This window comes from Sturnus vulgaris, chromosome 1, assembly GCF_052056855.1.
Source record: "Sturnus vulgaris isolate bStuVul1 chromosome 1, bStuVul1.hap1, whole genome shotgun sequence".
In the NCBI taxonomy this organism is placed as follows: Eukaryota; Metazoa; Chordata; class Aves; order Passeriformes; family Sturnidae; genus Sturnus; species Sturnus vulgaris.
Window position 1 is genome coordinate 95,574,320 of NC_142243.1, and position 16,167 is coordinate 95,590,486.

General features: G+C 39.1%; 1 protein-coding gene across 2 annotated transcripts in view; it reads left to right on the top strand.

Moving 5' to 3' along the window:
• Nucleotides 1–16,167, top strand: part of GABBR2 (gamma-aminobutyric acid type B receptor subunit 2) — a 460,220-nt gene that overhangs the window by 424,927 nt on the left and 19,126 nt on the right. For both annotated transcript variants that reach the window (XM_014875208.2, XM_088171908.1), the window contains 2 exons: nucleotides 8,590–8,814; nucleotides 15,164–15,346. In XM_014875208.2, the coding sequence (XP_014730694.1) occupies nucleotides 8,590–8,814; nucleotides 15,164–15,346 (408 nt within the window). The remainder of the gene's footprint in view (nucleotides 1–8,589; nucleotides 8,815–15,163; nucleotides 15,347–16,167) is intronic.

Genomic DNA, 16,167 nt, shown 5'->3' on the forward strand with positions numbered 1-16,167 from the left:
ACTCTAAAACAACATGATGTCCTTATTTCTAGGCAAATTTCTTTGCATTTGGCCAAATTCCTGTGATTTCCCTAAAATCTTTCTGTGACTTGTCTACCATTCTTCCCCTCTGCCTCCTCTGCATCATTTTCAGCTATGTTATTATCTCCTCCAAGTCAATGTACATATCTGGGATAGCTTAAGTGAGAAGTTTTTTTTTCTTTTTTTTAGTAGCTTCTCATTAATAGTTATATGTTGAGATCCATCACATAGATTTCAATCAGTTTAAATTTGTTGGATTGATTTTATAGCATTCCATATTTAAATAATGATATCGTGGACTATTAAGACAAACACTACTGAGAAATCCATGTATCCTGCATGAATGTAATTACCTTTATTCAGTCTTCCAAACTCATTTTAAAAAAATAAGAGCAATTTGAATTATATTGCTATCCGTATTTTTTTTCCATTTATTGGCTGAGTTCATGTGTCAGCCATTTCATTAATTTGCTTAGGATAGAAATTACGGTAATAGCTCTGTAATCACTGGGGGTGTTCCACTTTCTCTTTTCCCATATGGCCTCTTTGTATCTCAAGTGGAGCTTTGCCAGAATTCCAATAAATATCAACAATTAAGCCCAGCAGTCCAGGCAACTTCTAAATCAATTCTTAAAACTACTGCATGTAAGTTACGGGATCTCTGTGTTTACGACAGCTTGTCTTGACAGAGTTTTCAAGAGCTCTCTCACTGCTGGAATCACCTGCACTTCACTGTTCTAGCAAGATGTGAATTGACTCTTCCACCTCTATGTAAATATAGGACAAAACCCCTTGTTAATTACCTCTTCTCAGGCATAATGAATCGTTATTACAATTCATTTTTCTCAATTTACATTTTTTATAAATCCTTATGAATTCTGTTAATGCTGCTAGCCATTCATTTACTACTATACATTTAACTTACACTTCCACTCTCTCTTAGATCTGTGATTCCTAATCATTATGAATTTCTTCTTTTTAACTTTTGTTGCATTCTATCCAGTCTTTGGCCAGTTTTATTGCTGGTTTGTTTTACATTCCACAACAACCAAAACGATTTTTAAGGTTAAGAATAGCTTTTTTACACATGTGCAGCTTAGGACAGATCATTTACAACCAATATACAAGCATCTTTCTGTTGCTGTTTGTAAATATACCTGTTGCTACCCCTTCTCCAATGGCTTCCTTTGCTTTGTTGGCTAATACATAAATATTACTTTTCCACTTTTTTCATGCACTTGAAAGTCGACTTTAAAAAAGGAGTTAGGTATCATAGTTCAGAGCTTGAGTTCCAGTCAGTGCCCTGCAGCCCAGTCTTGAGTCAGCACTTGGTGTTCTTGCCTCTGCAGGAAGGAGGGGAAGAAAATGCTGGTTGTGTGGCAGGCACCAGTTCGCAAATACCCAGCACAGAAAACGTGGTCTCTGACAGCATTTAGGTACCTACAGGTGATGCTGAGAGATGGCCTGGCTGTCCTTGCTGGATGTTGGACGTAGCTTCTCACTACTGCTCAGATACTTAAGCCCTCTGTGGGTGTCGAGCCCAGGAGCTGTGTATGAACAGTACAGCTGTGGTGTGCAACGCATGCTCCTCCTTTTATTATTTTACCGTTATTTTAGATTTATTTTTATTTTATATTTACTTTTATTTTATATTTATTTTTATTTCAATGAAAGCTGGACGTAAAGAATTTTTTTTTTTTTTGTAACTAAGGAAAGGGAAGCAGTGGAGCAGCTCACCAAGAGAGTTTGGTCAGCTTTGGTCCTTAAAACATCCCAGAACCAGACTGGATAAAAGTATGAACAACCTGGACTGAAGTCACATCTGAGCCTGCATTTTGAGCAGGAGATTGCACTAGATTATTTCCTCAAGTCCCTCTCAATTATCTTATGAGATTATATCAACCATGTTAATAATTAATTCCTTTATTAAATTAATAAATTTGATGTGTAGAAAAATTGAATAGTTTTCATATTATGTTAAAATTCCCAATTGTTTATTGATAAGACCTTTGATTTTTAACACATATATTTGCATTTTTTCTTAATTCTCTTCATGATCAAAAAGAGAACTCAGAAGAAGGACCTACCTCCATATCAATTAACTTGCATAATTCCAACTCATATATATGGTGGGACCCATCTATCCCATCTATCCCATCTTTACAGTGATTAGAGAGGAAGATAGTTAAGCTTTTTGATGGGGGAAAGTAGTTTATAGTGGTAACAGATATTTATTATATCTTCAATAAAACGTGGACAATATTTTAGCATCCAAAACCACATTCCCATATGGTTTTGTTGGAAAAATTTTTCCCTAATATGACCATAAGGAAACTTCAAATATATTTTTGAAATATTGCAGATAGTACAGTATTCCCTCACATGTCTCTTGTCATCAATTTTTGCATAGCAGAAATTGAATTAAACTGTAGCACACACTGGCTTTTAGGAGATTTGCTTCACCTCTTTACAGAGTTGTGATTGTGATAATCTTATGCCAGAGACAATATAAAGCTATTCTAAATGGATATTTGCTAATGACCACTTGTGTATTTGTTTCAACTGAGTTACTATAAAGTGTTTCATGACTTAGCAGATTTTTCATGGAAAAAGTCAAATACATTCTGAATGGAAAGAGGGGGAAATATTTTATTGACTTGTTGATTTGAGAGACTGCAGTATAAAGTAAAATCTGGATGTCTGTTAGTGTTCATAGCTTTGTGCAGCTGCTTTTCTCTCTTGCACTGGGAATAAAGGGTTTTGCCAAGACCTTTAAGAAGCAAGTTCTTTAACTGAGTAGCTGAATATGCATATCTTGCAATTAAAATCAATATTTAGCTCTTGTCTTAATGCTCAATAGAAATATTAAGCTTCCCCTAAGTAATGTCTATCCAGAGCAGCTCTGTGAAAATTAACTAAATACACAGCTGACTCATAGCAGATCAGGGTAGTGAGCAATGGCTTAACATCAGATTGTACTAACAGTGAAGGTAAGAGGTGTACAAGGGAATAATTTGTCTTTCAGTTTTCTAACCTTACTTATTGTACAGGCAATTAAAAAAAATAATAAAAAGAGAAAAAAAAATGTCTCTCCAGTGAAAACATGAAAACCAAAAATCCTGGTATTTTTTCTTTCATTGAAAAATGTCTGCAGCCATCTCACTGAAATAAAAATGTGCCTGTATCTGTGATGATCAGGATTTAATGAATGAACCAGAATAGAGAAACACACAAGTCAAGCTCCACAGTTACTTCAGTAATCTACTCACAGTAATCTAGCTAGAAGAAACAAAACCAAAACAAACAAAAATCTCCAGATGTAAAACCTTTGAAGAAAAGGCTTGCTTCTGTTCTTTTATGTGGCACAGTTCTTTTATGTGGCTGCAGTACAGAAGTGAGCAGGGTCAGTGCTACTACAATACAACAATTAGCTGCAAAGCTGCAGCCTGATCCAATATATAATCTTTCCAAAACCATACACCCTAGTTATTGGCAAACATGACTTCTGACAAGACTGGAGATTTCTCCTCTGGTATTTCTCTGCTCTTGTCAGATATCTTTAGCATATTTTTCTCTATCTTTCTTTCCTAATATTGTTCGTAACCTAAGCTGACATGACCTTGAAATGAAACATTTAAAGAATGGTTTAAGGGCAGTACAGGGCAATGGAGGTGAATAAATAATTTCCTTCCTGTCATGTGATAATCTATGCAATCCAATAGCAAATTAGGCATTGGTTGCATCAATATATGTTGTGAATCCGAGCAATTGTTACTGTGTTTAGCAGTAATTCTCAAGAACAAGATTTAAAATTAACTAGCTGGTAGAGTTTTAAGAAGTGTTTAATATTTTCCAATACTTCAGCTACAAACACTTTTATTATATTCCCAGGTATCAAAATTTGGTCAGTACAAGATTTTTTTAAATTAGAGTTTGCCTGTTCAATGTAAACACAAGTATAATATTCTCCATACACCCGTTATGCCTCTAACATTTTAATGCAGATTTCTTTTAGTGACCACTATTCTATCTTTCATCACAGTGATACAATCCTGTTGTCCTCAGATACTGTTTTCCCCAGATTTACACAGTGGTTTTCTCACAGCCTTTTGAGGTGCACTGACAACACAGCCTAAATCTACTGTACCAACAGCTGCAAAGGTAATACTCTAAATCAGTGTCAAATGGAAGCTGCCTAACCTCAAACAAAAGATGAAACAAACCAATCCTGCCTGTACAGCTGCCCATATCTTCTGAGAAAATCCAAATTTTATGGCATTTTCTACATCAAGGAGATGTGTGTATTAGACCACCAAATTTGAAGAAGGCTTTAAGTTCATGAATAACAGTGTAGGAAGCCTTCCTAGCTGCATTCTCAGTGTTGTTGGTTGGGATCCAAAAAAGACCAAAATTAGGCCAGTAGACTTGACAGCAGGCTGACGTGCCCTTAAATTTTAGACAACAGCTTTCTACAGGGGAATGTGGAGCCCTGAGTTATTCAAACTCTTTCAGAGATGCGTGAGGTCCATCAGAAGGCTCAGGATGGGAATTGTGACTGGTGTAAAGCAGTGGGGACAGATGTGCCCTACACCTTTCTGAATCCAAAACTTTAGCACTGCTAAGAGCTGCCTGCCTCCATCCCAATGCGTGTTTATGCATGCCTTCTCTAAAGACTGTTTAATCAAAATTCTCAGCAGAGATCAGAACTAACATCCCATGCAAGTGCCCAATTAATTAAGACAGTCACTCTCTCATTACATAAAATCCAACAGCTCTGAAAGAGAAATTCAAGAGCTCCTTCAGAAGCCAGACTCTGCTCTGGGGTTATGGAGCTTATCTCAGGCAAAATTTGGAATTGTGCTCTGTTCTCCAAACATGAAGCTATGCAATGGTCATCACCAGCATCATTGTCTTGATGAAGATGGCTGCTGATGTATTTTGTGTGGGGCCTAAGCCAGTGGACAATCTGAGAAGCCTTTACCAGCTTGAGCCCTCTAGGGCAATAGGAGGAGAGACAGCTGCATTGCAAATCACAGCAGCAGCCTAAAAATATCAAATAGCCCTTAAATTCCACAGCAGTCCCAAGAATTAGGTGCCCCCAAGCATAATTTGAAATGTAATTATATTATCTGGGGAAGATGAATATTTAAAGTTTAGGTACCAGGAGTAAAGAGGAGCTGAACTAGGTACTATGAGTATGTAGTTTTAACTGTAGCTCCCAAGTTTCATATTCAAAAATTGTCAAGGTATCACAGAAATCTGGACCTTTCACTAGCAGTGTCTGCATCCTATTCCTCAAGCAAGCCATTTCACAGTATTTTTATCTCAGAGGAGAGCCCTTACCAACCTCACGGAGCCCTGCAGGCGTCTGTACCAGGCAAGCAAGGAGCACCTCTGCCATCACTATTGCCCTGGCAGCAGGATGCAGAAAACTCTCAGCTTTTATCTATGCTTGGGTCTCAAAGATGAGCTGTGACTTCTAGAAAAGAAGATCTCTGTTCCTGAGGCAAGCATTTTACCCAAAATGCTAATAAAAATTAAAAACTATGCTCCCAGATTTAAAGAGCCTCATTCTGAGGAAACCCACTTGCTGCAAGAGCCTCTCCCTTTCTTTAGTTATCATATAAATATATATCTTCCTTTCATCTGAAAGATATTTAACCATTTTCCAAGCTGTTCTCAATTATAAATGAGATTGGGCCAAACCGTAACCCTCACAACACTCTTCAAACGATCTTTTTCCTTATAATTGATATTTTAGATCATTTTATAACCACCTCAGCTATAAATTCATCCCCATTATTTGTAATAAGTGCTGGCCTCATGTAAGTATATTGGCTGTTTTCCCAGAATAATGCTTTTGGAATGGAATCCGTTCATACTGGGGGAAGTGGAGGAAAGTGAGGGATGATCTACAACCCTAAAAATCTCATTAATAATTAACTGTAGTATGAGAAGATAGAAATGTTCTCCATAGCTAATCAGGGTCTCATCCCTTTAAAAATGGGATGTAGAAATACAGGCAAGGATTCCTTCTGCCCCTCAAAACAGCTCAGCCCAGAGCAGCCTGTTTGTCACCTCAGGGGTGGTGAAATGTAAATTTGCAGCAGAACTGAGTAGTGCAGCACCAAGATTGCAGGGAGTGGAGAGCAGGCAACCCCTGAGATGATGGGGTTTGGAGGGAACAGGTTTGTCCCCTGAAAAAAGGTACCACCACTGTATCTCCCCCCATGCACCCAGGTGAGTATTGTGACAATTTTCTTCTGCAGAGCCTGAAAAGGAGTCTGTACATTCCTGCTCTGCCTGTGCACAGCGCCAGACCCAACAGCAAAGGACTGCTGCCTGCATCCTTCCCTACTGGAGGGATTACCTTGTTTACCAGAGGGGCTCTGAAAATGTATCAGAGGATGAGCTGCTGCTCTGGCACAAAGCTTGACGAGGGGCTCACTCTGCTCAGCTGCCCTACCTGAGTGGCTGAGAGCCCTTGCTGACCCACGTAGCTGTCTACAGACCCCTTAAGAGCATTCCCTTCCCAAGCTCTGCCTGCAGCAGCCACTACTGCTCTTCCTGCAATTCTTAGGCTGCTGGGAAGGTGAGCAGAAGAGGCAATGGGCTGGAGTGAGGTGTGGGCTCTAGTCCTGCTAAAGGAGATTAAACTGAAGAGGCAAGACTGCAGCAACGAGGCAATGCAGTGCCCTGAACAGGACCATCTCCTGCAGCAGCATGTAGAGGGATAGGGTGGGAATGTTGCTGAGAAAAATTTGGGTAGGGGTTGCAAGGACAACCACTGCTGCTGTTGCTGGGAAGGGCCACCTGTGGCAATGTATCTTGACAGGGATTGCAGCAGTGATGGCAGCATTGGAAAGTGGGTGAGCAAATTGTTCAACATCCCTTGCCTGGACTAGGAAGCCCCTGCAGCCTGCCACATTCCATGGGCTGAGAGTAGATGCCTAATCTGCCAAAGCTTCCCAGCCAGCTCTGCTCATGACAGAGTGTGTCAGGGTGACATATGTGCTGTAGGCAAGAGAACAAAATAAGGCAGCAGACAAGCTCAGGGAGGGCAGGGCTGGCAGTTCAGCAGTGTGTCCTGGTTGGAAGTGCCTGGATGAGTTGGTAGATGGCTGCAGCCTGGAAGTGCCTGTGGGAGTGCAAAGCAGCTGAGTCACAAGTGGTTGGCTTTGCTGCCATTGTTATTTGAGATTAAAAGTAAGGAAATAATCAAGGAAACTTGCATTAGTAGTGTCCCAGTGTTACCACAGGTAGGGTTGAAACTCAAGTTTGTAAAGCAAACATCAATCTGCCATTTCCCTACTCTCTTTTGTTTGTCTGGCAACCTAACACTGTTCTTCTAGTCCAGGTTATTTGCCATCACCATTGACCTCCAATTTCCTGGATTGCACATAAATTGAGGTTGTATAAAAGAGAAGATTATCTCCATGACATGGCAGTGGACAAATGTCATTTGTCAGTGGACAAATGTCTGGGAGGAAGGCTACTAAGGACAATGGGAGTGCACCTTTGTTCTTTCTCCTTCTTGTCTGTCCTCACATTTTGATCAGAAAAAAAAGCTATAAAACATAGAAATCATGTCCTGGACCTTAGTGGTAGCTCCTCTCTCTGTCCTTCCTGTCCATCCAATACCATCTACTGTCTGTCAAGCTTCCCAAAGCACCATACACTCCTACAGGGCTTTGCCTAGACTGTAGGCTGGGTTACCTCTTCACAACGTCTTGAGTTCATTTAGGCTTTTACTGCATTGCCAGAACTCCTCTGAGGAATGCAAGAGGAAGAAAATAATTGTGTGCAGCAGTTCATGTTGCAGAAAAATCTAATTAAATTTCAAGGGATGGAGATGGCTTCCTTCCACTAAAGGCTTTCCCCTGCTGAATTGCAAAAGCATATTGCAAATAACAAAGGGGCTAAAACTTAAAAATACACCAAAGGAAAAAAGCAAACAAAAAATTGCCACAAGAATGTTTTATGCCAGAAATCATTAGACAACTGCAATTGAAAGGCCATTACCAACTCCCACTATAATAAAAGACATTATAATTGTAATCTGAACAACTCGGGTGACACTTTCTACATTGTATATTTATCTCTCATGGGACACATCTTGGCACTGCTGCTTATTAATGTAGGTGATAATCATGTAATGAATAGCTGGATTGATAAGAGTATATTGAGAACAGCTGCTAAAAATAGTTAAAAAACAATGCCCATTATATCTTTACTGGAATCCTTGAAAAGGAACAGGAAGGACAGTCTTTAAAAATTATTTAAAATATAAAATAAAGACAACCATAGCATTTAGAAAATTTTGTTCCAATCAGAACTAATTTTAAGTTTCACATTTTTCTTGTTAGAGCAGGAATCTGTCCTAGTGAGCAAAACAAATCACACAGGTAATTAGACATTGAGGAAAAGGTAGGTGTATACCTCTGAATTGTAATATCGCATGTATTTGTCAGGTTTGAAAACATACCTGTTTTAAATTAGTGCTTTTTTCTTGCTGACAGCCCATTCCTCTTGCAACTATCATAATTTCTCCTTTTTTTACCATTTCAGTTATTTGGGTGTTTCCTCGCCTGGGAGACACGAAATGTCAGCATTCCTGCTTTGAATGACAGCAAGTACATCGGCATGAGCGTATACAACGTGGGGATAATGTGCATTATCGGGGCTGCTGTTTCATTCCTTACTCGGGACCAGCCCAATGTGCAGTTCTGCATCGTTGCTTTAGTCATAATATTCTGCAGCACCATTACTCTCTGCCTTGTGTTTGTACCTAAGGTAAGTGAATTTGTTTTGCATGGGTCTGGATTTTTTGTAATTATGATGCGATATGTAGGTGTTTATCACCTTTCCAAGGGCAGGGCATGTGTATGGATTCTTAACCAAGCCTATCCATAAACTCTTCTCTCTGGACCCTGAAGGAAAAACAAAGCTTCATGACATTTTGGAGAAAGTGTGAATGCATGAGCTTCTAATGCCTATATTTTTACTGAAATTGTAACTGGGGAAACAAAAGTTGTTTCCTGTAGTTTCAATGCAATAGTCTCTATTTCCAGCTTTCAGGAAATTTTTGGAAAGAGTGGAGATGTAAGTGGAGATTCAGGGGGGACAGGTCCTGTTGTCTACTCTGCCATATTTCTTCTCTTCCCTCTTTTTGGTGATCAGTCGTAGTTACCAGAGGAATTGCATAAAGATGCCTCTGGGGAGTTTAAGTTGGATACTAGGAAAGGGTTCTTCACCCAGAGGGTAATTGGGCACTGGAAAGAGATATCCAGGGAAGTGGTAATAGCACCAGCCTGACATGGTTCAAGAAGCATTTGAGCAATGCTCTTGTGCACTTGGTGTCATCCTTGGGTTGTTCTTGTGCAGCTGGACTTGAGTGATCCCAATGGCTCCCTTCCCAGGATATTCTAAGATTCTTACATACCCTAAACAAGATAATCAAGATCTCTGTTTCCATACCTACAAAATAATAAGATCTTTTTAGTTCACTAGCATGATAAGAGATCGATTATGTTGAAACCTCTAAGTATTCATTTACGGTGGTACAATAGGCTTTGTAGAGGAAAACTCTATGTATGCTGCAAATGCTGACACTGAAGTTATATTTATTAATGGGTATATTAAAGGACTAAGTGAGGCACAGACTGAGAGTCATCTGCTTTCATTTCATTTTGCTCTTTTGTGCTCTGAGGACAAGTTCATTGTGCCTTTTGGAAGAATTGAGAAGATATTTACAGAGAGCTGGAACTTGATCAGTTCTCTTGCAGAGTTAAGCTTTAGACACGAATATGACAGATCTTGAATGAGGCAAAAACTGTTTTTTGCATAAGCTTACTTAGCAAAGCCTCAAGTACTAGAGAATGCATTCAATGTTTTGAAGTAAAATGTTCAATTGTAGTCATTTTAAGTGGCTTGCATAAACACAGCTTATTACCTCAAATTAGATACATATGCAGTTGAATGTCTGAAACATTTGCAAGGCAAAATGTAGGCCTTTTTGCCTCTAGAATCTGGTTTTAGATTTTTCGAGTGTGTATTTATAAGAGGCTCGTTATTGGACCACATTCAATCAATGCATTGAGCAAATTGTAGTCAGTAGATTCTGGTGCTAAGTGGTATCCCATCTACTTACTGGGGGACCAAGAACTATGTGTGCAAAAGAAGCAAGAGAAACAAGCTAATAAACTTATCTCAAAGTGTAACCACTGAAAGAAATTAGAGGCACAGATTAGCAATAGAAGCCTATTTGTGATCTGCCAAAAAAAGCAAAGTAATTAGTTCTCCAGGACTGACTAACCAGGATGTTTTTGTAAGTTTTGCAATTCACCTCTCAAATATTAAAAAACCGTACAGACATATGTATTCATATTTTTATTCTGGATCTTAGGGAAGAATCACAACTTTGTTCTGAATTGAGGGAATGTTCACAAACATGGCAATAGACTACTTTGAAACACTGCAAGATTTAAGTGGGTAAGCCATATGAAAATGGCTTATATTAAAACTCTGATGCCAAAAATACCTCCAAAGAATGTCAAACTCTCTTCAAAGAGAATTATTAATGCTGTCCATGCCCTTTGGCCCTTTGCTTTCATGTTCCTTTGCCCATCCTCTTCTCTTGTCACAGGTTCTGAAATTACTTTTCTGATTCCTTTTTTAACCCCTTCCTCTGATCTTCTTTTAAACCCCAATTACCCTACCCTCATTTTTCCTCTCAGTTCTTTTTTACTCAAAATATAAACATGAGCCACAGCATGAAGTCTCTAACCTCTTTCTGCATATTGTCAAGTTTCCAAATGCTTAGCTATTTAGCAATAAAATCCATCATTGGATAAGATATAAAAAAAATATGTTGAAGCAGGGACTGGAATGCAGCACTTCCAATGCCCATGTGAGTGTTTTCACAGTTGGAGAGTTCTTCTAACACTCTTATATATTGTCCTACATCTCCTCTGGCTGTGCTGTGCCACAGTCACAGCAGGACAGCTGGCAAGCACTCTCCTCTCAGCCTGCTCCAACATAGGTTGCACAATACCTCATCTGGACACCACAGAAAATTATATCTAACATTACCTAGCCTGCACATCTAGGTAAGATGTTAGTGTGAGACAGGTGCCGAATCTCTCACCTCAAGAAATTATGTCATAAATTAGTACAGTCTTGGAGTCTTAGAAAGGTTTCTGGTGAATACTAAAGCCTGTTGCTCATCAAGCACAGGGGATGATAATGAAGACCTGGAAAACTGCACTTTCTCATTTATTAAACTGACCAGACAGATGCAAGCAGTAATGGGGTTCTGAGCCAGGTGAGTGCCACTACTTCTCTGCTGTACAGAGTAAAGTGCATTCCTTTTAACTAATCTTCAGCAGTCTCCTGGGTCAACAGTACTGAAATTCAATTTTACCCCACAGCCCTTTTATGAATCTAAATAGGCAACTACTCAATGATATAGACACACTAAAGAATGAAACATGACATTTTTCCCTTCCTTCTTGTCAGCTCTACTAATCTTACTTGCTTATAACATGGCAATTACTATACTTCTCCAGTTAAATGTCCACTTGGTCCACTGCCATTTTGTGCAGCACCAAGTGCCTCAGAAAACAAACATGAGGAAAATCCCATAGCAGAGTAAGAGAGATTAGAGGAAAAAATGCTCATTACCCTCTCCATTTAAAGGTACAAATGTTGATAGCATTATACTGCATCGTACTCATATTAACTGTACACAATCTTGTTATCCAATCAAAGACTTTCCAAATATTGTTAAAACTATTCTAGATTTCTGCATTCCAGGGTATCTTGTAGAAGTTATTTGCAGAATTCAAACAACTGTTACGTATATTTTTCCTGTTAGAAATTAACCACTATGTCTAATTATCTTTTTAAATGACCAAGATGTCTATAGCACTTTACAGCACTTTCTTCACTTCTTTAAAAGAAAAAATCCTAATATGCATTCTCTCTTTATGAAGTAATTGTCACTTCCTTATCCACGTTTATGAAGCTTCCATGTCCTTCCATTTTTTCTACTCCATCCATTTTGAGACAGAACACTGGGTTCACTTGTAGTTGCCCAGCAAGTGCATACCATTTCTGGCTGCAATGGCATTAACACATTAATTCTGGTCCAGTTTCCTGCAGAGCAGCAAGGCAAAATCAGTTCTAGGGATTAAAACATTCCTTGTCTGTGTTGGTAGAATTTTATGCCTATTTGCAATTGGCTCTGTGGATATTCAACGTTGACCCTTTGTGAAAATGAAAACTGCACAGATGTAAGACAGCAAAATGTAAGGTCCACTGACTTTATGGTAGAAAATAAAATTTGAAAGCTCATCTAACCTCATTCTTTGTACAGCATGAGCCAACAAAGTTGTCCATGGACTTTTTAATCTATGCCACACCATGTCAATGAATTCATTACACCATGTCCCTATGGCAAAAATACTCAGTCTTTAGCTATAAACTCCCAGGCGAAGATAATTCGATGGCAATACTTCTATCTTATGTTCAGTTTTAACTTAGACCACATCAAATTGAAGAACTTTTATCTTGTAACACTTCTGCCTGCTGCTTTCAGAAGCTTTGTAATTATCATTATTCACATTTAACTTCATTTTCATGTAGTTTTTGGTCTGGGACTTAGACACATCAGTCATTACAACCAGCCTAATTTGAAACAAAGAATTGTGAGTGAAGACACTTCCCTCTAGGAAGGCTCAGCTACAGCAAGATACCCAGGACCTTAAGAAGCTGGGTCTTGGTTAATTCCAAATGAATAATTCCCAACTCCTCTGAGTATTTCTACCAGCATTTAACCACGTTCACAATAGGAAAAGTTTTTCCTGATGTTTAAGTGAAAATTTTGGTTTTTCAGCCTATGTCTCCCTCTCTTTCACTGCAGATCATTGAGAAAAGTCTGGCTCCATCCTCTTTACTCTCTTCCATCATATATTGAATATATATATGAATAATGTCATCCCCCCACAATGTCTTCCATCTCAAGGCTAAATAATCAGTCTCTACTTGTATCATAAGGGCTTGCAACCCTCTTCAGCATCTTTGTGGCCTTTCTTTGGGCTTTCCTCACTACACTTATTCCTCTCTTGTTCTGGGCAGCCAAAAACTGGACAAAACACCCCAGGTGTGCTCTCATCCAGGCTGAGTAGAAAGGAAGGATCCCCTCTGTTGGCCCAGGGTACTGTTGGCTCATGTTCCACCACGTTTTCCAGTGCCTTTACTGGAAAGGTACTTTCCAGCCAAACAGACCTCGAGCTCTTTGGGGAGCTGCTTGGGGTTCATTTCTCCTCAAGGTCAGGACTTAGTGTTTACCTTTGCCTAGCTTTAGGAGGCCCAGACCCATTTCCTTCCAGACTGAGGAACAGCATTAGTGACTGGCTACCACAATCCTCTGAGCCTGTTAGTTCAGCCCATTTGAATCCACTTCAGTGGTCCCTTGTCCAGTCCCTTTGTTAGCTTAACAATGAGGATGCTCTGGGGGACAGTGTTAAATCTTTGTGTAAGTCAAGAAAAATAACTCTACCCTCATCTACCAGCCCAGACATCTCACTGAAGACAGCTATAAATCAGGTCGGTCAGGCAGGATTTCTCTTTCATAAATCAACAATGACTGCTTCTAATCAGGTTCTTGCTCTTCATATGTTTGGAAATGGTTCCCCGGAACCATTGCAGCATCCCCCACAGACTGAGGTGAAGGTGGCAAGGAGACATTTCCCCAAATTCTTCTCTCACATCTCCTGAACGCAGATGTGACATTTCCTTCCTTCCAATCCTCAAAAACTGCACAAAATCAACGCTATTTTCCAAAAGTAACTGAGAGTGGCCTCATGATGACATGGACCAGTTCTCTTAATCCTCAGGCATACAACTTATCAGGTTGGCTGAACTTGATGTATTCAATTACTTTAGAGGATCTGGAATTTTTGAAGGCAAGTTTTACCAGTAAAGACTAAGGTGAAGAAGATACAGAGCACCTGAACTTTGTCCATCTACTTTACCACCTGAAAATGAAATGTATTATCCACAAACATCATCCCAATCTTCAGGCATGGTCTGTAAATACATGCCAGGGACCACACTCTTCAGAGTCTGAGCAGTCAGATCTCTCTTGATCACAAGTTAGGGCCTTACTTCGTGCCACTGGAGCTGCAGAACAGTTCTGTGCTCTTAAGAATAAGAGGAATCGATTCCAAAATGCAGCTATACCACAAAACCTGGCTGGACTGTGTATAAAAAATGATTGCCCATTCTCTCTTTTCAGACAACTCAACACCTTTGGATTTATGATTCCATGCCTATCCTCTCAGGGCAGGGAGCTCCTTCAGCTTTGTCTGTATACAGATATATATGTATGCTGCTTGGCAAGTAGCATAAATTTTGTATTCTCTGGAGTAATCTGAGAATCTCTCTCTCCACTGCCAAACAGCAGTAGCTTTCTCTCCTCATGTCGAGGTGATATTTTCACATTGTCACTGAGTGTAAAATTTTACTTATATTTGCTTAAATTAAATATGTTTAAGGTTAACCTTTTTTTAAGTGGCTTATTTAATTTGTTTGAACAGATTTGGTTTATTTTGGGTTGCTAAAAACTAATTAAGTTTCTGTTATCTCCAGAGTGCAATCTCCCATGAGTTCTCTCTGTTAATACTCCTGCTTCATGTCTCTCACTGCTTGAGTGTTACTTGTAACAGTAGGAAAGGACAAATTTCAGATGAAACTGTGCCTGAGAAGAGAAGGGTTTGGTTTTTTCTTGAAGAATGAATATACCCTTTGAAAGTATAAATGTATCAATAAAGGAGAAAAATACATTTAATAGAATATTAAAATATATTTTAATATATTTAAAACCCAGATAAATATCTGTTGAATGAGTTTCTTCCTAATTTTTGGAATGCTTCCCTTCTCACAATCATTTTCATTCAACCTAGTCTATAAAGTTATTCAGAAATCATCTCAAGTAGTGCACATGGCAAGCAGAGCTCACTTCTAGTTTTATATTTGAAAAGCAAAAAGGAGCTCTTGGTTTGCCTTTCAGTATTTTGAGATACAAAATAAATAGCTGCAAAAATAAAACAGGATTTCTTAAGGCTTTTCAACCTTTCAGCTCATCACACTGCGAACAAATCCAGATGCAGCCACACAGAACAGACGGTTTCAGTTCACTCAAAACCAAAAGAAAGAAGATTCAAAAACATCAACATCAGTCACCAGCGTCAATCAGGCCAGCACGTCTCGACTAGAAGGATTGCAGTCAGAGAACCACCGCTTGAGAATGAAAATTACAGAGGTACTGTTTACTGTATACACTGCCTGGGCTCTTAATTTTCCATTGTTTTTTGTTGCAATTCTGCAATCTGCCTAAATGCTGACTTCTTTTCAGAGAAAAAAGTTTCCCTATAGAAATAATACGAAAGAGACAATTTATTCGGATTGCTAACGAGTACAGCAAATACATAGCAGGTGTGATAAAATGCAAATGTGCCTTAGCAAAATGGAATTAAACTTGCCCTATTTATTTGTGACAGGCCAGTTAGCCTGCTGTTTCACATGGACATGCTGAGCTCCGCAGCTCCAGAAGTGTGTAACCTTTACAAGTGTAACAAGATCCGCAGCCCCAGGGCCACTTAAGGGCTGCCTTTGTTCCTGTTTATGGCTGAGTTCTGAGGCTGCCGTCGCTGTTATTTCTCAGCCTCTCTGAGAGTTTGCTCAAAAACTTGCTAGACAGATTTTTACATCTTCCATGAAACAGAATTACATATTTTCTTAAGGTAGAAAAATACCTTTGTGAACATGTGAGCCGACTTTTTTGGCACAAAGGTGGTGGTTTCTTCAGTATCTACTGAGAGAAAGGCTGAGTACATGAATTCCATCAGAGCTATAGCATGTACATTTATAGTTATGTCCATCCTTGCTCAGTAGACCTGAAACGATGACAAACCAGTCTTGAAGACTGCCCAATTTTTGAGACAAGGTAACCATAACTGATCATGTCATAAAGAAATTAACCCGTTCTTGCCCAGTCTGTATTCTTACACCTTGAAGAAAAGCTATTTTATTGCAACAGTTATTTCTTTGCCCAGATCTCAAGTAGAGACAATTGCCTAGGTA